Source organism: Heterocephalus glaber, unplaced genomic scaffold (genome assembly GCF_053883595.1).
Source record: "Heterocephalus glaber isolate CG9 unplaced genomic scaffold, H.glaber_assembly_v1.0 deba00001481, whole genome shotgun sequence".
Lineage (NCBI taxonomy): Eukaryota > Metazoa > Chordata > Mammalia > Rodentia > Bathyergidae > Heterocephalus > Heterocephalus glaber.
In genome coordinates this window covers 44,337,604-44,364,850 of record NW_028258317.1, presented here as the reverse complement: position 1 = coordinate 44,364,850, position 27,247 = coordinate 44,337,604, and the positions used below count along the sequence as shown (strand labels likewise).

The following is a 27,247-nucleotide window of genomic DNA, read 5'->3' as shown; positions in this document are numbered from 1 at the left end:
AAATGAGAAAACATGTAAATAAGTCTCAAAACCAGACTTCCAGATCACCTACAGCAACCCCAAAGGGAAATGAGATGGAACACTCTGATACTCAACCACCTGGACCCACTGAACTGGCAACAAAAGGGGATCTGGAAAAAATGAAATCAGAAATAATTTCTCAGATAACAGGAGAAATTGTGCTCCTAGTGCAAGACATGATTAATAAATCTAGAGAGGAGCTGAGGAACATGATGGAATCCCAAGATAGGAAACAAATGGAATACATAAAACAGATGCAAATAGATTTCCAGGAGATGAAAAACTCCATGGAAAGTCTACACAGCAAAATGAGCCAATGTGAGGACAGAATTTCAGATATAGAATATAAGATTGCAATTAGTAACCAGGAAAAGAAAATTTACTTTAAAATTGTAAGGGACCATGAGAAATCAATCCAGCAGCTGCTAGACGATGCAAAGAATAACATAAGAGTGATTGGAGTCAAGAAAGAAACAGGAGAGAGTGCAGATGACATAAAAAACTCTTCACAGAAGTAATGGCAGAAAACTTCCCAAGCAGGGAAAAAGAACTTGACATACAGGTAAGTGAGGCATATAGGACTCCAACTAGCCTTGATCAAAAAAAATCTACACATAGGTATATAATTGTTAAGATTCCAGAAACACAACAGAAGAAAAAAGTTCTACAAGCAGTTAGAGAAAAGAAACAAATCACATACAAAGGAAAGCCCATCAGAATCACAGCGGACTTCTCAACACAAACTATGAAGGCAAGAAGAGTTTGGAGTGACATATTACAAGCCCTAAAAGAAAACAGCCTCCAACCCAGATTGATGTACCCTGCAAAATTATCTTTTAAAATTGATGGAGAAATAAGATACTTTCATGACAAAGAACACCTTAGGAACTTCATGAATACCAAACCAGCACTCCAAAAATTTTACACAATATCCTAGGAACAGACATTGAGGATCACAACCCCAGGAAGCAAAGCAGAATGAACCCATCTGGCATGACAAGAAATTAAATGTTAAGGGGGAGAACCCAACAAAAAGAAAAAGTCATGGCAATAACAAGTCAATACTTTTCAGTTATAACCATCAACGTTAATGGTCTCAATTCACCAATCAAAAGAAAGAGACTGGCAGAATGGGTCAAGAAGCAAAATCCAACAATATGCTGCATACAAGAAACACACTTAATTCAAAATGAAACTCATAGACTGAAAGTTAAGGGGTGGAAAACAATACTCCATGCAATGGGAACCCGAAGAACAGCAGGAATAGCTATCCTCTTTGCAGATCAAGTAGATTTCAAACCAACACTTATTAAGAGAGACAAAGAAGGACACTACATCCTTGTAAAGGGAACAATCCAAGAGGAAGAGATGACAATCATAAATATCCATGTACCAAACACTAGTGCACCCAACTATATAAAACAACTACTAACGGACATGAAAAGTCATGTATGCACCTATACAATTGTAGTGGGGGGACTTTAACACCCCACTGTTACAAATAGATAGATCAAGTAGACAAAAAATAAGTAATCTAGTGCTAGAACTCAGTCGAACTCTTGAACAAATGAACTTCAACGGATGTTTACAGAGTCTTCCACCCCACAAAATCAAAATACACATTCTTCTCAGCTTCACATGGGCCATTCTCCAAAATAGACCACATACTCACACATAGAACATGTTTAAGTAAGTGCAAAGGAATTGAAGTTATCCCCTGTATATTATCAGACCATAGTGTGATGAAATTGGAGATCCATAACAAAAGAAACTCAGAAAATTTCATAAACATGTGGAAATTGAACAACACACTTCTGAATAAGCAGTGGGTCACAGAGGAAATTAAAGAAGAAATCAGACAGTTCCTTCAATTAAATGACAATGACAGTACAACATATCATTATCTATGGGACACAATGAAAGCAGTCTTATGAGGGAAATTCTTAGCAGTGAATGCACGTATTAGGAAAACAGAATGAGCCCAATTAAACAACCTGATGCTGCACCTCAAGCTTCTAGAAAAAGAAAAGCAAGACAACCCCAAAGCTCATACAAGAGAGGAAATTATAAAGATCAGAGGAGAAATCAATGCCATTGAGACTAAGAGAATGATACAAAGACATCAATGAAGCCAAGAGTTGGTTCTTCAAAGGAATCAACAAAATTGGCAAACCCTTAGCCAACCTTATCAGAAAAAGGAAAGAAAAGGCCCAAATCCATGCAATTAGGAATGAAAAGGGTGAAATTACAACAGATCCAACAGAAATCCAGAGGATCATCAATACCTACTTCCAGAACCTATAAGCCAGTAAGATGGAAAACACAGAAGAAATGGACAGATTCCTAGACATATATGAATTATCAAAGTTGATTGAAAAAGACCTAAAAATTCTGAACAACCCAATATCAACCAATGAAATTGAAAACATAATTAAAAACTTACCAACTAAGAAAAGCCCGGGCCCTGATGGCTTCACTGCTGAATTCTACAAGACATTTAGAGAGGAACTACTGCCTCTACTGTTTAAACTCAACAATGAAATTGAAAGAGAAGCAATACTCCCAAATTCATTCCTGGCAGCAAGCATCACCTTGATCCCCAAAGAAGAGAAATACCCAAACGAAAAGGAGAACTATAGGCCAATCTCATTAATGAACATAGATGCAAAAATCCTTAATAAGATACTGGCAAACAGAATGCAGAAGATCATCAAGAAGATCATACACCCTGATCAAGTGGGATTCATCCCACAGATGCAGGGATGGTTCAACATATGCAAAGCAATCAGTGTAACACACTATATCAATAGAGCCAAGGACAAAAACCATATGATTATCTCCATAGACATAGAAAAAGCATTTGACAAAATCCAGCATGCATTTATGATAAACACCCTACAAAAAATTGGAATAGACAGTCTCTACCTGTGTCTGATAAAAACTCATCTATGAAAAACCAACAGCCAGTATCATACTAAATGGTCCAAAACTGAAATCCTTCAGACTAAAATCAAGAACAAGACAAGGATGTCCACTATCACCACTCCTGTTCAATATACTCTTGGAAACATTAGCCACAGCAATTAGATAAGAGAAAGAAATAAAAGGAATAAAGATAGGAAATGAAGAACTCAAATTGTCATTATTTGCAGATGACATGATACTCTCTATCAAAGACCCCAAGAACTCCACCAAAAGTCTTCTAGACTTAATAACCAAATTCAGTAGAGTAGCTGGATACAAGATCAACACAAAAAATCAATAGCTTTTCTCTATACGAACAACAGACTGAGAGAGAAATAGGGCAAACAATTCCTTTCACAATAGCATCCAAAAAGCTGAAATTCCTAGGAATCAACCTAACGAAAGAAATCAAAGACCTCTTCTCTGAAAACTATAGCACTCTGAAAAGAGAGATTGAAGATGATATCAGAAAATGGACAGACATCCCCTGCTCCTGGGTAGGAAGGATTAATAGAGTGAAAATGGCCATACTTCCAAAACTGCTATATAGATTCAATGCAATTCCAATTGAGATCCCAGCAGCATACTTCAAGGACCTTAAGAAAACAATCCAAAAATTCATTTGTAACAAGAAGAGACCCAGAATATCAAAAGCAATTCTAGGTAACAGAGACATGGCAGGGGGTATCACAATCTCCAACCTGCAACTCTACTACAAAGGTACTGTGATAAAAACAGCATGGTACTGGCAAAGAAACAGACCTGAGGACCAGTGGAACAGATTAGAAGATGCAGAAACAATGCCAGACACACTCAGCCATCTCATCTTCGATAAAGGAGCCAAACACCCTCACTGGAGGAAAGATAGCCTCTTTAATAAATGGTGCTGGAAAAATTGGGTTTCAATTTGCCAAAGATTAAAACTTGACCTATATCTCTCGTCATGCACTAACCTAAAATCGAAATGGATTAAAGATCTAAATATTCAAATAGAAACTCTGAACCAGTTGGAACAGAGGTTAGGTAAAACTCTTGAAGACATCGGTGTCGGAAAAGATTTTATCAGCAATACCTCAGTTGCCTATGAACTAGCACAAACAATCAACAAGTGGGATCTCTTCTTATTAAAAAGCTTCTGCACAGCAAGAGAAACTACAAACATTGTGAAGAGACAACCCACAACGTGGGAAAAAATCTTCACCTGCTTTTCCTCAGACAAAGGTCTACTATCTCAAATCTATAAAGAACTTAAAAGAAAAATAATCAGACCTCCCAAATTTAAAGACCCAATCCAAAAATGGGCATCTGAAATCAACAAATATTTCTCAGATGAAGAAATAGAAATAGTAAGTAAATCATATGAAAAAATGTTCAACATCACTGGTCATTGGAGAGATGCAAATGAAAGCAATGCTCAGATTCCACCTCTCCCCAGAAACAATGGCTGCTATCATGAAATCAATCAATAACAAATGCTGCCGGGCCTGTGGGCAAAGAGGAACACTGCTCCACTGCTGGTGGGAGTGTAGACTGGTGCAACCACTGTGGAAATCAGTATGGAGATACCTCAAAAAACTAGGACGGAAAGTCACATTTGACCCAGCTATTTCCCTGTTGGATATCTTCCCCAAAGAATTAAAGGAATCATACCACAGTGATGTATGTGTATCCATGTTTATAGCAGCACAATTTGTAATAGGTAAAACTTGGAAGCAGCCCAAATACCCATCAACTGGAGACTGGATAAAGAAAATGTTGTTTTTTTTGTAAAATGGAATACTACTCAGCCATAATAAATGAGAAATTAGAGACATTTATAGCTAAATGGATGCACATTGAGGCAGTACTCTTAAGTGAAATAAACAGGACACACGTGTAAATACCAAATAGTTTCTCTAGTACAAGAAACTGAAAGTGTAAATAAGGACTAAAAGGTATAATAGATAATGTGAAATAGGAAGAAAAGGGGCAATGGGGAATTGGGAGGGTTAGGGGAAAGGATAGAAGGGAATGGGATTAACATGAGAAAATGAAAAAATGGAAACAATGTCTTGTAAATAGGGAGGAATGGAGGGGTTGCAGGGTGGACAGAGGAAGGGGGAAAAATTAGAACCAAGAGAGATTATGTGAAGGTGCAAATTTCCAATAATGAATGTCATTATATTGCAAACCTAAAAAGTACCAATAAAACAAAACTTAAAAAAAAAAAAAGCACCAGAGGCATGCACAGGTATCAGCTGGGCTTTTGCTCTCTTGTCGGTAGAAGCAACATTAAAAGGATGTGTATATTCAGAAGTGGACTAAAGGGGAGTCAGTGTAAGTGATTATGTGGTCCCCAGCAGGCCTACATGTATGGATGGAGTTCTGTATCAGGAGATCACTAATGTTTGCGTCTGTTCATTATTAAATAAGCTGTCACTCTCATAATAAATGGCATAAACAAAGCCTGAATATTAATTGTGGGATTACTAAAGGAATTTTTTAAAGGAGGATATACTACATGCCATTAAGAGATAAACATGGATAAATAATCTAAACTGAAGTTAATAAAAAAAAATAATACTCAATAATTTAGGTGTTATATTATTGTGTCATAAAATAGTGGACCCTAAAACGAAGTTAGTTTTGCACATTTAGAATCATATCTACTGCATTTATAAAACAATAAATCTTAAAGAGGGAAATTTGAATGAATGGAGTTTTTCTAACTGAAATGAAATTCTTTCTCTGAAAAAATGACACTCTTGTGACATATTTTCCTGTGATGATAGTTACCATAGGTTATTTGATTATTTTGGAAAAACCAAGGGTTTTGCAACACTGAGTTGCGTATTCAACTCCCTTTCCTCTCATTTGGAACCCAGTCACAGGGTAACTGCATCGGGTGTGTGGACCTCTCTCAGCTGCATCCTAGAGAAGAAGGTCCTTCAAAGGGAAATAGGAAAAGAGTGTTAGTAATGGCACTTCTATCCCACCCAGTGAGAAGTGAGGCACTTGGGGGCCCAAACACTCGTGAACAGATTAACGCCAGATTGTAACTGCAAGGACAAAGAAAAGTAAATGTGAGGACTGTAAAGGCACCAGCTTAGTTCCACAAAACCTAGATAACTTGTCTTTTAAGATCTTGAAAGCTCTTGAAAAACTTTCAGGATGTTAGAGACCACTGCTTCCCCTCTACATTCCTATCTCCATGACCCATGCCCACCTCCCCACCCCCATCCTTCCTTTAGTGCCTAGAGATTTAGAGGTAGAGTATTGAGTAGGTGGCCTTCTGGAAGTCCCTTAGGTCTTTGGTTTTCTGGTCCACGTATGGCTAAGCAGCCTACAGCCTAGTTGTACAGATTTCACACACTGCTTCTTAATCACATGAGGAGAAAGCTCTGCTTTCTGCACTGACCATAATCTCCTTGTTCTTACTCATAGATTTTGCTCCAGTACCACGATGCTTTCTCAGGTGGTTTTATCTGAACACCGCTCATGAGTTTTCTAAGGTCTCTCTTTCCTGAGCAAACATGCCATTGTACAACTTTTTTTTAATTCTCAGAATATTTTTTACTTTATAAAAAAGCAGTGCAAAATAGATAAAATCTATAAATCACAACTGTTATGCCACACAACTGAATCTGGTAGGAAATAACCTTCTGGAGCAGAGCCTCCAGATCACTTCGCCCCGTTTGCCACCCGTTGTTCCAGAGACGCTCTAAATGCACTCTCCTCTCACCAGTCTTCCATTTCCTCCGCTGGGTGAATAACCATCTGCCCTTGGGGCTTCTGCCTGTGACTACCATTGTTTTCCAGTTGGTGAAACAAATCTAATTGGAAAACTCATTGATGGAAGCTATTTGTGGTTAGAGAAATCTTTTTCATTTTCTGCGGAGGTAGGTTAGCAGTCCTCTTCAGGAGGCCTTCATGTTTTAATGACTTTGGCTCACCCAGAAGCGTGCTGGTGGGGGAGTAAATTTATCAAAAGAGTCAGCGGTCCACCTTGTAATGGTGCTTGGTTCTTTTACACTCACTTCAGAAACAGCCCCATTACCTTTTATTGTCTCACAGAATAACCATGGCAACAGTGCATAATTAACTAGAGCTCCTGGTAAATTGGCTTTATTATTATGTTGGAGAGGCTGACTTTTGCTGTTCCTGCAGTGGCAATACTTGCATAGATGTTTTATTTTTTCATATGATAACTTCACTTAAAAATGTGAAAGATTATTCAGAGGAAGTACTTTGCAGAGAATGAATGCAACATAATGTTTTCTCTCAATGGCAAAGGGCCCCAACCAACCCAGGGTCTTTGTTTTCTTCCTGAGTGTAACTTGGTAGTGTCAGCAGCAGCCATGGAGATAGCCCTTCACTATGTGTGATCTTCTCATAAACTGGCCGGGAACAGGCATAGCTGCACACTTAGGCCTGTTTTTAGTTTTCAGGCTTTTTTAAAAAAATTAATTTTATAGGTACATTTTAGGTATACTATGCAATATAATGATATTCATCATTGGGAATTTGCCCCTTTACATAATCTCTTTTGATTCTTATTTTTTCCCCATTCCCCTACCCTCCCTTCAACTCCTCCATCCCTCCCTACTTAGAAAGACTTTGTTTCCATTTTTTTCATTTTCTCATATTAATTCCATTCCCTTTCCTTTCCTCTACCCCTCCCACTTCCCCTTCCCCTTTGCCCCTTTTCTTCCTATTTCACATTATCTATTATACCTTTTAGTCCTTATTTACACTTTCAGTTTCTTGCACTAAAGAAACTATTTGGTATTTACACGTGTGTCCTTTTTATTTCACTTAAGAGTATCGCCTCAATGTGCATCCATTTAGCTATAAATGTCTCTAATTTCTCATTTTTTATGGCTGAGTAGTACTCCAATTTTTTTTTTTTTTTGGTACCAGGGATCGAATAGTACTCCATTTAAGAAAAACTCTCCAGTTGATGGGCAATTGGGCTGCTTCCAAGTTTTAGCTATTACAAATTGTGCTGCTGTGAACATGGGTGCACATATATCTCTGTGGTATGATTCTTTTAATTCTTTGGGGAAGATACCCAGCAGGGGAATAGCTGGGTCAAATGGGACCTCTAGTCCTAGTTCTTTGAGGTATCTCCATACTGATTTGCACAGTGGTTGCACCAGTCAACACTCCCACCCGCAGTGGAGCAGTGTTCCTCTTTTGCCACAGCTCTGCCAGGATTTGTTATTGGTTGATTTCATGATAGCAGCCATTGTTTCTGGGGAGAAGTGGAATCTGAGCATTGTTTTCATATGCATCTCTTGAATGACCAGTGATGTTGAACATTTTTTCATATGTTTATTTGCTATTTCTACTTCTTTGTCTGAGAAATGTCTGTTGATTTCAGATGCCCATTTTTGGATTGGGTCTTTAAATTTGGGAGGTCTGATTTTTTTTTTAAGTTCTTTATAGATTTGAGGTAGTAGACCTTTGTCTGAGGAACATCAAGTGAAAATTTTTTCCCACATTGTGGGTTGTCTCTTCACTCTTTTGGTGGTTTCTCTTGCTGTGCAGAAGCTTTTTAACAAGAAGAGATCCCACTTGTTGATTGTTTGTGCTAGTTCACGGGCAACTGAGGTATTGCTGATAAAATCTTTTCCTACACCGATGTCTTCAAGAGTTTTACCTAACCTCTGTTCCAGGTGATTCAGCCTTTCTATTTGAATATTTAGATCTTTAATCCATTTCGACTTTAGTTTAGTGCATGGTGAGAGATATAGGGCTAGTTTTAATCTTTGGCAAGTTGAAACCCAATTTTTCCAGCACCATTTATTAAAGAGGCTATCTTTCCTCCAGTGAGGGTGTTTGGCTCCTTTATCGAGGATAAGATGGCTGAATGTGTCTAGCATTGTTTCTGCATCTTCTAATATTTTCTACTGGTCCTCAGGTCTGTTTCTCTGCCAGTACCATGCTATTTTTATCCAGTGGCTTTGTAGTATAGTTTCAAGTTGGGGGTTGTGATATCCCCTGCCATATCTCTGTTGCCTAGAATTGCTGTTGCTATTCTAGGTCCCTTCTTATTCCAAATGAATTTTTGGATTGTTTTCTCAAGGTCCTTGAAGTCTGCTGCTGGGATCTCAATTGGAATTGCATTAAATCTATATAGCAGTTTTGGAAGTATGGCCATTTTCACTCTATTAATCCTTCCTACCCAGGAGCAGGGGATGTCTGTCCATTTTCTGATATCATCTTCAATCTCTCTTTTCAGAGTGCTATAGTTTTCAGAGAAGAGGTCTTTGATTTCTTTCGTTAGGTTGATTCCTAGGAATTTCAGCTTTTTGGATGCTATTGTGAAAGGAATTGTTTGCCCTATTTCTCTCTCAGTCTGTTGTTCGTATAGAGAAAAGCTATTGATTTTTTGTGTTGATCTTGTATCCAGCTACTCTACTGAATTTGGTTATTAAGTCTAGAAGACTTTTGGTGGAGTTCTTGGGGTCTTTGATAGAGAGTATCATGTCATCTGCAAATAATGACAATTTGAGTTCTTCATTTCCTATCTTTATTCCTTTTATTTCTTTCTCTTATCTAATTGCTGTGGCTAATGTTTCCAAGAGTATATTGAACAGGAGTGGTGATAGTGGACATCCTTGTCTTGTTCCTGATTTGAGTGTGAAGGATTTCAGTTTTGGACCATTTAGTATGATATTGGCTATTGGTTTTTCATAGATGTGTTTTATCAGACACAGGTAGAGACTGTCTATTCCAATTTTTTGTAGGGTGTTTATCATAAATGCATGCTGGATTTTGTCAAATGCTTTTTCTATGTCTATGGAGATGATCATATGGTTTTTGTCCTTGGCTCTATTGATATAGTGTATTACATTGATTGCTTTGCATGTGTTGAACCATCCCTGCATCTGTGGGATGAATCCCACTTGATCAGGGTGTAGGATCTTCTTGGTGATCTGCATTCTATTTGCCAGTATCTTATTAAGGATTTTTGCATCTACGTTCATTAGTGAGATTGGCCTATGGTTCTCTTTTTTTGGTTGGGTCTTTCTCTGCTTTGGGGATCAAGGTGATGCTTGCTTCCAGGAATGAATTTCGGAGGATAGCTTCCCTTTTAATTTCATTGAAGCGTTTAAACAGTAGTGGCAGTAGTTCGTCTCTAAATATCTTGTAGAATTCGGCAGTGAGGCCATCAAGACCCAGGATTTTCTTAGTTGGTATGTTTTTAATTACGTTATCATCATCAATACCTACTTCAAGAACCTGTATGCCAGTAAGATGGAAAATGCAGAAGAAATGGACAGATTCCTAGTTAATTATAAATTACCAAAGTTGAATGAAGTTTTCAGGCTTCTTTGTACTTCACACTTTCCTTGTCTTTCTTTGTTTGCAATGTGTTTTCAAGTCTGAAACTGGACTCTGCTTTGTCACCAGTCAGGGCAGATGGTCTTTGTGAGATGTACTTTACATTACTATTGTTAAAAGTCATCCACCTTACTGAAAATCACTGGGAATGTATTTCAGGTGACAGAATAGGGAACTGGGAAGCAGAAATAGTGCTTTTACTATACACTTTGTGCTTTCCCTGAGTATCACAGGAAAAGTCTCTACAACTTCCCTTGGAATCTACTGCACAGTGACACTGAGTTCTGGTTGTGTTGCATGGTGTAAGCAACACAATATTTGGTACACACTCCCTTTTTCCTTCAGGGAACAGCTGGTGGGAAGAAATTCACTTGCCCCTTATCTCTGTCACTACCCTCCTTCTGTTGCACTGATGCGAAGGGTTACAAGATGCTCACGTCTGCTGTGGCAGAGAAGAGAGAGTGTCTTCCGTGGAAACCAAGCAGTGTGTCCAGGACAGAGGAGCATGAGGCCTTAGCCAGATAAGCATGGCCAGGAATGGGAGCAATTCAGTCTGTCCCAGAAGGGGGTAGGATTATGCCAGGTTGTGTTAAGTGCCGCCTCAGAACTGTGTATGTCACCTTGAAGCCTGTGGGGCTGCTGAAAGATTATAAGCAGGGACACATGACCAGGCGAATTTCTGGAGAGCTTTCTACCACTGGTTTTGTGGGAGAGAGATTGGGTCTATAACTTTTCTGTGGTGGCTTGGTAGGAGATGTGAGAGCATGCATGACAGGGTCAGGAGGGCACTAGGGTATATGGAGGAGGGGTCCTGAACAGGACGCAAGGACAAGGCAGGACTGATGCCTTTAGGTTTCTGGCCAGTGTAATTGGAGAGATGAGGGTGATAGTGCAGTTTATGGAATGTAGGGAGGTCTGTAATGGAGAAGGAAGACTTGGGTTCAGTTGAACGCAGATTAATTTGAAGTGCCTTAGAGATAGACGCTGAGTACCTGCCGGGCAGATGCGTGCAGGCCTGAGCACAGGAGATAGGAACTGCAGTGAGAGATGTGTGTCCTTGAAGTAAAGGCAGGCGTTGAAGCCACAAACATGGGCATGAAGGCCTAAGGAGGTCACCTGGAGAGGAAAAGACTGAACATAGAACCCACCAGTATCAGAGTTGAACAGATAGTCAAGAAAGGGAACCCCTGTGACATCAAAAATGAGCAATGGGGGAGGAGAAGGGACACGAGGAAGGGCTTACAAAACAGCAGAGAAAAGAGCTTCAAGCAGTAGTTGGTGACATAATAGTCAAATAAGTTTGGAATAGAAAAGTATCATAGGACCTCACAAGTAGGATTTTAACAAGGACAGTTTCAAGGAAGTAATGGGGCAAACGCCAAATGTAAGTAGGAATAAGGGTGAATTAGGAATGACTGTTGACAAATTTGCCAAAGTCCTGGCTAGGCAAGAGCTGAGAAGAAATGAAGAATGAAGAAGGTCCCGGGACTGGGCAGTGGCATAGGTTGGAGTTCTTGGAACAAGTGGGGCCAAATGGAGCCTTTTGGGGGGTTGTGAGGGAGAACCCAAAGCCACGGTGGGGCCCTTTTACCCTAAACCAGGCCCCAGACTCTGTCCCTTTCCCCTCTGTGCTCGCAGAATCAGATCTCTGTTCAGTCCTGTGATTGTCAAATGCCACAAAGTAACACTAGCTGCTTACAGTCCACAGCCTCTGACATGCGATTTGAAGACACATTTTATGGAGCAGACATAATCCAAGGGGAGAGGAAGAGACAAAGAGTGCTCAGCTCCAGGTTTAAGAACGAGTATGTGGATGACCCTGTGTATCGCACTTTTTTGAAGAGTTCTTTCCAGAAGAAGTGTCAGAAGAGACAGTAGTGCACATCCACTGCTTCGGGCAACAGAGCACAGCTGGGGCCAGAAGAGAGGAGATGCAGGGCCAGCCTTGGGCTGTCCATGTGTTGTGCTGGGGTGTAGGTGGCTGGGTTTGTCTCTGGCAGTGGTAAACCAGACTGCCAGCATTTGGTCACCAAACCAAGTACTCATACTATTAGTTGGATTCTGCAACCTCAGTCATCCCCTAGTCTTGGTTTTATTTGTGAGCAATTATCTTCTCTGATCCCAAAGAACTTTTCTAAGTGAAAGGATGTAGTAATGAATGACCCACTAGCAAAAGCCACTGCCAAGGGAAGGCGGGCCCCAAGATGCTCAGGGGCTTGTCCGGAAACACATGGCACTTTCCTATGGCCAGTGGCAGGCACAGCCTCCTAACCCAGTGGGAGGGCGATCATTTATATATTTTTCACAGTCAGGGAAGGACTCTCACTTATTTGTTTCAAATGGCAGTTTTTATAAAACATTTTTAAAACCCAAATGGCATGTATGGTAATGAGATTTACCCGTGTGCTATCTGTATTCCCTTGTACAGTACTTTTACATTTTTTTATATTCCTGTTACTTTTGATTGCATCCGATGAGAACTGAGCTGGCCTTTGTGAAATGAAATTTTTGGCTCTTGAGGAAGAATTCTTGTGAATTCTATGGGAATTTTATATATTTAAAGAGGGAGATCTGGGTTGTTATTTTTAAACACTTTTTTTCATAGTACCTATTCTAAGTAGATATTTATAAAATGTTTCTTTCATTATGTATTTGTAAAATTAGAGTTTAAATAAATATGCCTTGATGCATAATTTTGAACTAATGTAACATGATTTTTCCTTTTTAAAACATCCTGAAAACGTACTAGTGTTTAAAAAATAAAGATTTCCATTTTCTCCTATCCTGTCTTCTGACTTTCTTTTTTATCCGGGTTTAAACCAGTTTAAAAACGTGTTTTCTTGGGGAACCGGCTGTCAAAATGTACTGCAGCCCTGCTTTTTAGGCTCTTGTTCTGGTACTGACTGTTTATGTAGTCGCGAGGACACCTGTGGCAGTGTGTGTGTGAGAAAGGCTCACTGCCTGCCCACAGTACCAGCTGAAGATTTTCCTCACTCCTCATAGGCACTGATTAATCTGAGACCCTGGATTCTGTAGCACTTTTCACCCCAGGTTTCCTGGTCCCAGTTTTCTTTGGAAGGGACTGGAGGTGCTGGAGTCCATCTTCTTACTTTACTAGGGAGCAGTGGAGGGAAGGGAAGGCCTCAGAGCACACAAGCCTTACACTCCACTTCCTGACTAGATCACAGTTATCCCAGACTTGTGGGGCATGTAGCAAGAAACATAAATAAATGCTCACAGGTCTTCAGTTGGCTGAGCTGGGCTCGGGCTCTGCTGGGCAGCTGTGCCGGCCCTGGGCTGGGCTAGCTCACACAGGGATTTATATGCCTCCCTGCAGCCTCATGCACCAATGTGCTAGCCCAGGGATGCTCCTCGCATGGCAGTGGTGGGGGCAGGAGAGCAAGCCCAGCTGAGTACATTTCAGGCTTCCTGGCTGTTGGTGAGCATCCCATGGGTAAAAGGGCTGATCGGGGGATTGGGAGTTCATTTCAGAGTTTCACAGCCAAGGGAGCAGGTATCCGAAGGTTGGATGGAGAGCGAAGTACTAAACCGGTAATGACAGCCATGGCACAGCTGAAACTCAGTCCTCTGGGGTGCATATTGGTGAGTGCTTGGTTTCCAGTGCCTTGTGGCTGACCTCGGAGCTGGGGTGGAGCCACCAGCTGTATGGAGACTGGGCAGCTCACCACATTCTCCACTCCTATCATCATGTATTTTATCAAGTCATCAAGCTTGAATTTTCTATCTTTGGGTTTTAAATGGAGTTGACCTGCTCTTTCCACAACAGGCCAGGAAAGCAAGCCTGTATAAAGCATTAAGAGGAATTAATCTAAATAAGATCATTCATTCCCTACAAGTTTGCCTGTCAGCAAGATTTTTGATTGGCTGCCATAGGAAGAAAATATGCAGAGCCCTATGTAATCTCAAATACAGCCATTCTTTGTGGTCTCACTTAGGTAATGTTCCTATAACCAAGCACACCTGTATATGGCCTTGAAAAATAGTCCTAGCCTCAAATGTATGCTGGCTATTAAGAAGGGCACCTTTGTTTTACTGCATTCTGCATAAAGTGGCTTATTAGCTTTATGACTAGACAGACCATTAAGGCACTTTTACTTACTGAATGACACCTCAATTGTAATTTTAATTTCTTCTGTTACCCTAACTGCATTTTTACTGTGTATGTGTAGCATGAAATCTATTAAAAGTCCTGAGTGACAAAAAAAATTGCTTAACTGTGACAATTCTAATGTACTACTAATTGCAACCTTTTTATCTTGAAGTTAAAGGATTAGTAAAAGCTGGTTGCCATATTTCACAACATTTTAATTCCTTTACGTATGTTGGAAATGACAGTATGATCCTTGTCAGTTTACATTAAGTGACTTCCTTTTTAGTTCAACTGGAGAGAAATTGAGAAGAAACAGCCATTGAAGAATCACATGGCTTCTCATCATACATTACAGATTTCTACTAGGTTACAGTGTATGAAAATGTGGAGGCTCGGAATACAAGCTGGGTGGGGGTGAATATGACAGCAGCTTCTCCTTCTACTAGTCTGATAGGAAACAAGGCCCTTCATGCCTTTTTTACTGTACATGGCCTGGAGGTCCTCTGAATAATCACTGGAGTAATATCTGCTGCAAGATAACATTGTGCTTTATTTTTGCCTTTAAGTCAAAGAGATCTGAAGTGAAACAATCTTCATCTTAGATATAAATCAGCCCCACAAACTTGAAGCTAACCAGAGATCCTCAGGCATTCTCTTTACATGAAGTAATTGGTTACTTGCAAGACTCAGTTGACTACAAAATCTTTCTTTGAACTTAGATGTGCAGTCATCCAAGATGTTCTACATCCTGCTGGCCAGCGAGTTGTAGGAAAACAGCCCTGACCACTGGGGAAAATGACTCCCACACTCTGAGGAGGCCTAGGCTCTCCAGCAAGGGGTCAGGTGGCTCAGAAACTCCATGTTCAGTCTCGAGAAGGTACAAGTATCTTGAGGAAATGGAGCTCTGCAAGAGCAGTTGATATTAATGATGTATTGAGCATATATTGTGTATACTCACCCTTAGGGGTATTTATCTTGGTTAACCTCTCCAATAAATCAGCAAAGTAAGTATCATTACCCTTTTTTATGGGGTGAGACTAAGACTCCAAAAGGTTAAGTAATTTGAATTAATCAACCTTCTAAATTTATGAGGGAAAAAAAGGATTCTCAATCTTACCCAAATGGGATAAGGGATAGATGAGTCTTAAACTCTAAAGAAAGGTTAGCACTAGAGATATGAATGTGGGAGGCATCATCATTATTCGTGGCCGGTTTCCTTTTTAGGGCCTGACAGTGCTCTTCTGACCTTTTTTATTTGTGTGCGTCCTAGAGGCCACCCTGAAGACTTGCACACGATGGCAATTGTTAGTTCACTGCTCCGGCCTTTGGTGAGTTAGTATAGGTCAGCTTCATCTGTGAGTAGGGCATCCCGTGCCCGTGCCTGTGCCTGTTTAAAGACTGCCTTTCTTTAGCTCTGTGCTCTCCTGGGTCCTCTTTCTATTCTCTAGTTGGGAGATTGAGTAGTGCCTGCCTGTTCTGGGAAATCCTACTCAGTCTTAAATCATTCTGGCCTCTGACCACCCGCTGCTCCTCAGTTGGGCAGGAGAGGTGAAGCCTCAATTCCCACTTGGTCTCCACTCAGTCAATGCTGGGGATGCACAGGGAGCAGCACCCAGGCCAGGTCCCCTGTGCCACTAGGATCTTTAATTATTCTTAGGGAGCAATAATCCGCCGCAACCAGAAGAAAAAGTCCTCACTTTTTCTTATTAACTTATTTCTAAGGGTAGAGGTTTAGTTGGAAGTCAGAGGTAAAAGATCTAAAGTGAATAATTGATGGAGGAATCCTGAGGGAGGAAAGGGCATGAGGATTCAAGGTAGAGAATATTTGAGACGATGGATATGACAATTACCCCGATATGATCAGTATTTTTATGTACTTTTAAAAATGTTTTTGCAGTACTGGGGATTGAACCCAGGCCCTTCACACTGAGCTTCATCCTCAGCCATTTTTTTTTTCCAGTACCAGGGATCAAACTCAGGACCTTGTGCTTGTGAAGCAGGCACGGTGCCACTGAGCTAAATCCCTGGTCCCCATTTTTTAAATTTTTGGACAGGTTCTCTAAGTTGACCCCACCAGGTTCGAACTTATGATCTTCCTGCCTTGGCCTCCTACAGTGCTGAAATTACAGGTGGGTGCCACCATGCCTGGTTTGTATACATGTATTATTGCAACATACAACATTAACAGAAGGGGTGGCCAAAATACCTAGTTAGTGCCGCTCCTGAGTGCCATCCAAACAAAAGGCAAGTTTGTAAAAACATTACAGTGTGTTCTCTCATCCACCTTATTCACCAGATCTGGCACCATGTGACTTCTGACTCCTCCTCAAAGTCAAAGTGACAGTGAAGGTAAGTCAGGACATTGAGGCAACATTGATGGCTCAACTAAAGACATGAAAGATGGCTTCTAGACCTGCCTCAAAGTGGTGAGAAGGATGGGTTACGTGTGTTTGAAGCCAGGGGGTGGTATTTGGAGGGAGATTAATGGTAGTGTGTCTCTTACTATAATTTTAAAATGTAAGCAATGACCATATTTTTTATCATACTTCCTGTGTATAATGACTGTTACACCCAGAGAGAAAGAACCAACCAGAGACCGATATCAAATCCACACAGGAGTTTATTACCGGCTGGAACCGGAGCCGAGCATCAGACTCAAGCCTCGATTGGGGGGAGACAAACATGTTTTATACACCTTTGAGGCCAGCAGTTTCTAGTCCCCCCCCCCCATGGGATAGAACTAGCAAAGCAAGCAAAAGGTACAGAAGCAGAACATCCTGCTGTTAGGACATTTGTAAAACAATAGTTGATTGTTATTTCTAAAGAGACTTTCTAAGGGGAGGAGGTTTTTAAGCTTCCTCCTGAGTTCATCTAAAGGGCAGGCAGGTGAGTCAAGCAGCAATATGGAGTCTGTCTTGCTAACTAGGGTCCTTCATTCCCCACTGGTTCTTGTAACTTAATCAAATCTTTGATTCCTGTATTTACTCTTTGAATTTTTTTAAAAAACGTCTTTTAAAATCTCATAATTTTGTCTGAACACCATTAGTTTAACTGCATCAACCCTCTGTCTAACATGTTTAGTCGGAGCATTTATAATATAAGGTCTCATGAGCAAAAGCAGAAGTAAGATAGCTAGGGTGCCTGTTACAGCAGAAACTAGGGTGGTTAACTGTTAGCATAGAAGTGATAGGGTTTTTTTTTTAGGGCTACGCATAACCCTTTTTGTTTCATGAACAGGAGGTCAAGTCCCCTTGGATTTGTCGGACCATCTCAGCTAGGGAATCAACCTGTTTTTTTAATCTGGAGATCGAGCCTTTCAGGCGACCCAAATCTCTGGCTACTTGGTGGCTTAGGGCTTTAAAATTTGTGTCCTGAAGGATCAGGGAGGAAGTTCCAATAGCCGCTGACCCAGCTATTCCTAATCCCACCAGAATGGACACTAAAACGGGGGCAGCCCGTTTACACCTATAGAGTTCAGTGGTTAATCCTAGATGTTCCTGGCCCCCTTTTCCATTAGAATCCAAGACTTGTGGAATAACATACACGGTGACACAAAATAAAGTGGCAGATTGGGTAGCCAAGACTGATTTGGGAATGTATTTAGTCAAGCCCTTGGTGCAAGCAAACCAAGCATATCAGGACCAGGTCTCCTGGCTTGAAACTGTGGGGCTGGAATGTTGCAAAGGGTTTTTCTTGAGCCTGTTGTATTGTAGCCTAGATCTCACTCTGAAGAATTTGTAAGGCTTGAAGAGACTGAAGTAAAGAGACACAAGAGGCACCCGGAAGGAAGCTCCCCTGCTGCCATCCCACACTCCTAGGGCAGAGAAGCTGAGCCAGTCCCAGCACCCGGAAGGAAGCTTCCTCACTGCCATCCCAAGCTCCTAAGGCAGAGAAGATGAGCCCTGTGGGCACCAGAAGGACCCCCCTCCCCCACCGTGGAAATGAGAAGACACGTAAACAAGCCTCAAAAACAGACTTCCAGATCACCTACAGCAACCCCAAAGGGAAACAAGATGGAACAATCTGATATTTAATCACCTGGACTCCCTGAACTAGCAAAGAAAGAAGATCTGGAAAAAATGAAATCAGAAATAATTTCTCACATAACAGCAAAGATTGTGCTCATGGTGCAAGACATGATTAATACATCTAGAGAGGACACAGATAAAAAAATAGAGGATCTGAGGAACATGATGGAAGCCCAACATAGGAAACAAATGGAATCCATAAAACAGATGCAAACAGATTTCCAGGAGATTAAAAACTCTATTGAAAGTCTGAGCAGCAGAATGAACCAATGTGAGGATAGAATTTCAGATATAGAAGAAAAGATTGCAATTAGTGACCAGGAAAAGAAAAATTGCTTTAAAATTTCAAGGGACCATGAGAAATCAAGCCAGCAGCTGCTAGACGATGCAACTAAGAATAACATAAGACTGATTGGAGTCAATGAAGAAAGAGGAGAGAGTGCAGATGACATGAAACTGTTCACAGAAGTGATGGCAGAAAGCTTCCCAAGCAGGGGAAAGGAACTTGACATACAGAAAAGTGAGGCATGTAGGACTCCAGCTAGCCTTGATTAAAAAAAAAATCTACACATAGGCATATAATAGGATTCCAGAAATCCAACAGAAGAACAAAATTCTACAAGCAGTGAGAGAAAAGAAACAACTCACATACAAAGGAAAGCCCATCAGAATCACAGCAGACTTCTCAATGCAAACCCTCAAGGCAAGAAGAGCTTGGAGTGATGTATTTCAAGTCCTAAAGGAAAACAGCCTCCAACACAGACTGAAGTACCCTGCAAAACTATCTTTCAAAATTGATGGAGAAATAAGATACTTTCATGATAAAGAGCACCTCAGGAACACCTCATGAATATCAAAGCGGCACTCCAAAAAATTTTAGACAACATCCTAGGAAAAGACAATGAGGATCACAACCCCAGGAAACCCAGCAGAATGAATCCACTGGGCGTGACAAATTAAATGCAAAGGGGGAGAATCCAACAAAAAGAAAAAGTCATGACAAGGCTTTTAAAACTTTTAACTTCATCTCCCTAATGACTGTATAATTCAATCTTGTTATTGTACTGATTAGTATTTTTCTGATTCTAGAGCTGCACACCTTTCCTTGTGCTATACTGGCTATTTATCATCTTATGTCTACTTTTTAATTGGGTTGTCTATTAATGAGCTCTAAGAATTCTTTATATATTCTGGTCATAGGCTATATGCATTGTAAATATGGTCTGTTTAAGGATGACTTTTCATTTTAATGATGTCATTTAAAGTTCTAAATTTTGATGGAATCTCATTGATCAATTTTTTTCTTTTATACATCATGTCTTTTGTATCCAAGGTAGTTCTTGCCTACCCTGAATTCATAAACATTTTCCCTTATAATTTCTTCTTAAAGTTTTATACTTTTAGGCTTTCATATTTAGGTTCATAGATCCGTTCAAGTTATTTTTATGTATGGAAATAAAGGGTTGAGGTTAATTTTTTATATACAGATACCAGGTGTTCTAGTGCCATTTGCTGAAAACACTCTCTCTTCCTCGGCTCTTGAATTGAGTTTATATTCTATAAAATGCTAATGTTAAATAATCTTTCAAAACTCAGTGGACCATATATGTGTGGTTCTATTTCTACATTCCCTGTTTTATTCCAATGATCTATATGTCTTTCCTTACACCAACACTGCCTTGATTACTGTAGCTTTAGAAGAAGTCTTAAAATTAGGTACTAAATGTGTTCCAACACTGTTTTTGTTTTTTTTAACTTTTCTAGGTCCTTTGTACTCCAACATAACTTTTAAATTTCAATATCCAATTCTTCATTTATAGCAGATATACACAGACCTGAATTTTTATATATACCTTGTGTTTTCTAATCCTGCTAAATTCAAATACAAGTTCTAGGGGCTCCTAGAGATTTCTTAGTATTTTCTCTGTAGATGATCATTTCATCTACATATAAATATTTTGCTTCTACCTTGCCAATCCTATCCTAATTGTGTCATTTTATTGCCAGACTATTTTGGTGGGGCCTAGGTTTCAAAGTTTAATGGACAGATAAAGAGTAAGCATATCTGCCCTTGTTCCCCACCTTAAGGAGAAAGCATTGTATCTTCTCCATTCATATGAGGCGTTCTCGCTGGAAGTATGGAGTACATGTCTTTAATCTGTTGAGAAGATTCTGTTCTACTTCTAGTCTCCTGATACCTTTTACCACGAACAGCTGTGGAATTTAGTCCAATACTTCTTCTCCAACTAGTGACAGGATCATATGGCTTTTTCCTTTCCTCTGTTAAAATGATGACTTTTGGGGGTAGATCTTCCAATGCTGAACCAACACTGACATCCCTATAACAAAACTACTTTCTACATACTGCCAGATCTGACTTCTAATAATTTGTTTTGTTAAATAAATTTCTATCTATGTTCGCACTTTTTTCTTCTATTATCTTTATCCAGTTTTAGGATTAGCACAATGTTGATTTCCTAAAATGAGGGGAGAAGTGTTCCTTCTTTTTTCTGCTTTAATTGTCTGATATAATTTATCAGTTAAAATGTATATGAGCCTGCTGTTGTCATATAGGTAGGTTTTCAAGCTAGTAATATACTTTCTTTAATAGGTGCTATTCAAATTTTATATTTCCTCCAGAGTTAGTTTCATCAATTTTTCTTCCAAGGTACTTCTTAGAAGTTGTCAAATTTATTTCAAAACAGGTTTTTGAAATATGCTCTCTGTATCCTTTTAAATTTTGTAAAATCTGTAGCAATATCTCCTAGATCTTGATATTGTAAATTAAAAAATGTATAATTGATATTGTGTGACAGGAAGCAAAGATCTAAAGGAGCAGGGGAAGTGGGATGGTTAGGGGAAAGGAAAAAAGGGAAAAGAAAAAATATGAGAAAAGGAAAAAAATGGAAACAAAGTCTTTGCAAATAGTGAAGGGTGGAGGGGGTGAAGAGAGGGCAGGGGAAGGGGAAAAAAAATAAGAACCCAGATACTCATGTAATGGTACAAGATCCCAATGATGAATGTAACTGTATTTTATACCTAAAATTTACCAATAAACTTAATGGGGGAAAAAAAAGCGACACAGGAACTCTTTGCTATCTGTTCAAGGTTTAACTTAGGGAGGAGTGGTGGTGGCCTCCCATACAAGATTTCAAAAGGGGTAAACTTGTCAACATATGGGGTACATCTAACTCTTAACAAGGCTAGATGAAGTAGATCGGGCCACCTACCACCCGTTTCTAGAACATATTTAGTCAGGATTTCTTTCAGGGTCCTATTCATACTTTCCACTTGCCCTGAACTTTGTGGGCAATAGGCACAGTGTAACTTCCAATCGATATGTAGTGCCCTTGCCAACAATTTGGATATCTGTGCTGTGAAGGCAGGCCCACTGTCGGACCCCAGGTAATGAGGGATGCCAAATTGGGAAACTGTCTCCTGGAGCAAAACCTTAGTTACTATGTTGGCTGATTTTGCATGAGTGGAGAAAGCTTCTACCCAACCCGAGTAGGTGTCAACCAATACCAGTAAATACTTGAACCTATTGCTGGATTTTATTTCAGTGAAATCAAGTTCCCAATGTTCCCCTGGCTCTCTTCCCCATAGATGATTACCTTCACTCCTTGGTCTCACCTTGGGGTTTACCTGTGCACATACCTGACACCTGGAACTGATGTCCTGGAATGTAGAGGTCAGTCCTGGGATTGAAAACTGAGAGCTCATTAGTCCTTTTAACTTTGATTCTCCCACATGAGTTAAGTGATGTAACTGATGAACAAGTTATCGCCCCAGGGCTCAGGGGAGACAAATTCATTCGTTTGTCCCTTTCCACCAGTCTGAGTCCAGTTTTGTACCCCCTCACGTTTGGTTTTCCTCTTTCTCTTTTGGGGTATATGTGGGTCTTTCTGGCAGGTAGCCAAAGGGTCGGATGGGCAGAATGTCTGTTGGCCCCACTGGTTCTCTGGCCACTCATCGGGCCGCATCATTGGCCTCTTAGTTACCCTGGGCTTCAAAGCTGTCTCCTTTTTGGTGGCTTTTGTAACGAATAATGGCCAATGCCCTGGGTTCCCAAATTGTCTCCAATAAGGCCAAAATTTTTTTATTTTTGATAGTTTTCTCTTCTGATGTCAATAGCCCTCTCTGTCTGTATATGTCGCCATGCATATGGGCAGTGGCAAATGCATACCGGCTGTCAGTGTAGATGTTTACAGCCTTGTCTTTTTTTTTCTTTTTTGGTACCGGGGATTGAACTTGGGTCCTTGCGCTTTCGAGGCAGTCGACGGAACCACTGAGCTAAATCCCCGGCCATACAGCCTTGTCTTGACCTAACAGGGCTTGAGTTAAGGCTATTAGTTCAGCCCTCTATGTTGAAGCGCCCTGGCTTAATGCCTGTGTCCAATGCACCTGTCCTCCTGGACTGACTATGGCTGCCCCCACATACCTGACTCCGTCTTCCACAAAGCTGTTTCCATCAGTGAAGAAGGTCTCATCTGGGCTTTGCAGGGGAATGTCAGTCAGGTCTGGGCGGTTGGTGGTGGAAGTTGTCAGAGTGTCCAGACAGTCATGGAGGGGTGTGCATACGAGTTGGAGTCCAGGAGTAAGGTGGCCGGATTGAGGGTCATTTGTTGGGTGAATTTGATGCGTGGAGCATCCAGCAACAGGGCCTGGTACTGAGTCATGCAGGTGTTGGAGAGCCATCATTCTAGGGCTTCTCTCAGCAGTGTCTCCACTGCATGGGGTGCAGTGATGACCAGGTCCTGTCCCAGGCTGAGCTTACCTGCTTCTTTGACCAGGAGGGTGGTGGCTGCAACTGTCCTCAAACAGGTAGACCATCCACTTGCCACAGGATCAAGTCTTTTAGACAGTAGGCCACAGGTCTGTTCCAAGGCCCTAATGCCTGAGCTAGCACTCCTTTGGCTATGCCCCCTCATTGAGCCACAAACAACCGAAAGGGCTTGGTGACATCAGGTAGGGCCAGGGCTGGTGCTGACACTAAGGCTTTCTTTAAAGCCAAAAAGGTGGCTTTTTCCTTTTTCATCCAGAGGGACTGTTTCTTGTGCCTGGAGTGCAGCAATAGTGAATTTCCCCAGATTTTTTGGTTAGGACTTCCTCAGGGGCATCACAGTTATCATAAACTTTCTAGGCTATGCTCAGGAGTTTAGTCCTATTCTTTCCCTCAAATCCCTCCAATTTCTGTAATTTCTTTCTAATGTCTGGGGCCGACTGGGAAACAAAGACCAAATTTAAAGCTGCTGCATTTTTGGGAGCCTCTGGGTCAATAGGAGTGAAAACTCTATAGGCTTCCAAGAGTCTAAAAATGCAGCCAGAAACTGTTTTCTCCTGGCAAACCTCACTTACTTTACTCAAATTAGTGCACTTTCTGGCAGCTGCCCGGAGTTGCCCTAATAAGTGCTGGCAGTAGGTCCCCAGCCTCCTCCTACCATCATCATCATTGGGGTCCCATTCGGGGCGTCACAACGAAACTGCTGCTTCAGCCCTAGCCGAATACCTCAGATTTCCAGGAGTGATGCCGGGGTTTGGCCCCAGGGCCTCTTTAACTGCCTGTTGATAAATGCGGGCCTGCTCCTCAGTGCTGAACAGGATCTGTAAAAGCTGCTGGCAGTCATCCCAGGTTGGCTGATGGGTATGGAAAACAGACTCAAGAAGAGAGATTAATGCCTGAGGTTTTTCAGAGAAGGGGGGATTTTGACGTTCCCAATTGTAAAGATCTCTAGTTGTAAAAGGGACATAAATCAATCCTCCCCTGGGCTGTGTTTCAAAGGAAAAAGGGAGGCGGAAGATGAGGCTGATGGACCGTAGTCCTGTCCTGATTGAGTATGGGGAGGTGAGCAGATCTGGTCCGAGGAGTCCGGAACCAGAGGGCCTGCAGTGGGAGATTCAGGGCCCCTCCCCTGGGCACCAATTCCACCCACATGGTAAGTGGGAGGTTGGTGCAAATCATCCTCAGGGTCAGACTGGAGAACACCTTTATTGGTTGACACAACCATCAGAGAGGGGCTCTTTTCTGGTAGGTTTCAATTTCCCCTTCTCCTCCAATTTAGGGTTGCCAAAGGTTGATTGGGACCTGTACATTGTATAAAATATTTAGGGAGATCTTCCAACATATCGATCCAAATGGCAATATATGGAAATTCATCTGGATGCTGTGGGGCCCCAACTTCCATGACCACATTCCAAACCTTGTGAGCCATGTGCATAGAATAAGTTCCCACTGCGGGCCAACCGACTCTGAAACTGGGCCATTCTGATTGACAAAGAGTTCGTAATTTTCCTTTAGAAAATTTTATGCCATATTCATCTTCTCTGTCTCTGGAATAAACTTTTTTGAAGTTATTCAAGACATAATCAAGTGGAGTTCCTTCTGTGGACTGTGAGGAACCCATAATTTTAGCCTGTGAAAATGCAAAAGGCACACAAAGCAAGCAGACAGACAACAATAAACGAAAACAAACTTTGACCAAGTAAACCTCTGGGGCTGAATGGATTTTGACCCCACCCAGGGAGTTGCTCTTCTGAGGACTCCAACCCAGTGAGTCTGCTTGCTGTTGAGAAGAGACTCTAGGTAGGGGAACCTGTGCCATGTCCCGCTTCCTCCTACCTACCCACAGTGCACTAAGAATCATTTGATTCTTACCTCTAGAGTCTTTCCCAATAAACTGCTGTGGGTCGGTTGATTGGCGATAGGGCCTGACTGGGACTGGCCTACCCGGAGCCCCAGAATACCATCAGGGTGGCCTCTCCTTCCGCAGACTGGTGTCCAAAGGGACCAAACACTGCTGATGTCTGATCCTGGTCTCTCCTAAAAAGAAACAATGGCTCCAAGATAATAAGCTCCAGAGCAGCTGGCTATCTCACTGGGTGCTCCAAGAATGTTACACCCAACAAGAAAGAACCAACCAGAGACCGATATTAAATCCACACAGGAGTTTATTACTGGCTGGGACCCTAGCTGAGCATTGGACTCGAGCCCTGACTGGGGGGAGACAAACATGTTTTATACACCTTTGAAGCCAACAGTTTCTAGGGTCCCCTATGGGATAGAACTAGCAAAGCAAGCAAAAGGTACAGAAGCGGAACGTCCTGCTGTTAGAACATTTGTAAAACAATAGTTGATTAATTGTTATTTCTAAAGAGACTTTCTAAGGGGAGGAGGTTTTTAAGCTTCCTCCTTCTGAGTTCATCTAAAGGGCAGGCAGGTGAGTCAAGCAGCAATATGGAGTCTGTCTTGCTAACTAGGGTCCTTCAATGACTATATGTCAGTAAGAATTTAAAAAGAACAGAGGTGGAGTGGTTGACTTTATGCAGGAAAGTGAGGTTATGTCCAGAAAGACCAAACTCCTAATTTTAGTCACAGTGAAGGCAGATGATAGAATTGTTCAAAGAGGGCATTTCTAGGTGGTTTGATGTGAGGAAAAGGCTGTGAGAAAACTGCAGGTGTTAGAGCATGACTTTTGTCAACTCCTTTTGTGGGTCGAATAAGGAAGGGAGTTGAGGTTAAAAGGAAGACTGAGCCGGGTGTGGCAATGCATGCCTATAATCCCAGCACTTGGGAGGCTGAGGCAGGAGGATTGCTGTGAGTTTGAGTCCCACCTGGGCTGCATAGTTCAAGGCCAGCCTGGACTAATAGATCCTGTCTCAAAACAAAACAAAAAAAAAAGCAAAAAACAAAAACAAAAGGGAGAGTTGACTGGGAGAAAATGAGGAATCTCTAGAAATTGGGTGGCTATGGAAGACAGCCCAAAGATAGCTCCCCAAAATGTCCACACCTAATCCCTGGGGCTTGTGACTATTATCACATTACATAGCAGAGGTGACTTTGTAGATGCTGTGTAGATGCTGTTGTGATGGGGATCTTGAGGTGGGGAAGTTATCCTGGATTGTCTAGATGAGCTCAATGTCATCTCAAGGAATCCTCCTAAGAGGGTGGCAGGAAGGTCAGAGACAGGCTATTGATGGAAGCCATCTGCTTTGAAGGCAAAGGAGGAGGCCAGAGTCAAGGAATGCAGGTGAATCTGGAAGCTTCTGGCAGCTGGAAAAGGCAAGAAAACCGAATCTCCTCTAAAAGTCTGTAAAGAGCCAGCCTGGCTGGCAGCTTGACCTTGGTCAGTGAAACGTTCAGATTTCTGGTTTCTGGAACTTAAGAGAATACATTTATGTTGTTTTGAACTTCTGAATCGGTGGTGATTCCTTACAACATTAATGAAGGCGAGGAGGCCTGCTGAACACATACTGTAGGAGGGAGACTGAGAGGAAGCCACCAAGAGGAGGCGTAGCGGGGCAATGATCTGGCTACAGGTGTGGTCACGGGACAGAGTGGAGCTGAGAGGCATCTCACCGAATTAACTTATTTTACCTTTGGTTTTTTACCTGATAACCCATATGCTATAAAATTCACCCTTTAAAATTGTACAGTCCAGTGTTTTTCAGTGTACTCACATGGTTGGGTATCTGTTTATCACTGATTCCACAGTTTACTTGTTTCCACTGTATAGCTTCCATTCTGTCTTCATTAATGAAGGACCCTAGTTAGCAAGACAGACTCCATACTGCTGCTTGACCTACCTGCCTGCCCTTTAGATGAACTCAGAAAGAGGAAGCTTAAAAACCTCCTCCCCTTAGAAAGTCTCTTTAGAAATAACAATCAACTATTGTTTTACAAATGTTCTAACAGCAGGATGTTCTGCTTCTGTACTTTTTGCTTGCTTTGCTAGTTCTATCCCATAGGGGGGCCTAGAAACCGTTGGCCTCAAAGGTGTATAAAACATGTTTGTCA

At 41.3% G+C, this 27,247-nt stretch overlaps 1 protein-coding gene across 10 annotated transcripts in view; it reads left to right on the top strand.

The window, feature by feature from the left end:
- Positions 1-19,608, top strand: part of Kdm4c (lysine demethylase 4C) — a 453,670-nt gene extending 434,062 nt beyond the window's left edge. For 2 of the 10 annotated variants that reach the window (XM_013069708.3, XM_087183467.1), the window contains one exon: positions 12,016-19,608. In XM_013069708.3, coding sequence (XP_012925162.2) covers positions 12,016-12,192 — 177 coding nt within the window. In that variant the 3' untranslated portion in view covers positions 12,193-19,608. The remainder of the gene's footprint in view (positions 1-12,015) is intronic. The other 8 variants (XM_021252814.2, XM_087183463.1, XM_087183461.1 and 5 more) reach the window with 6 other exon arrangements.
- The last annotated feature ends 7,639 nt before the right edge of the window (positions 19,609-27,247 follow it).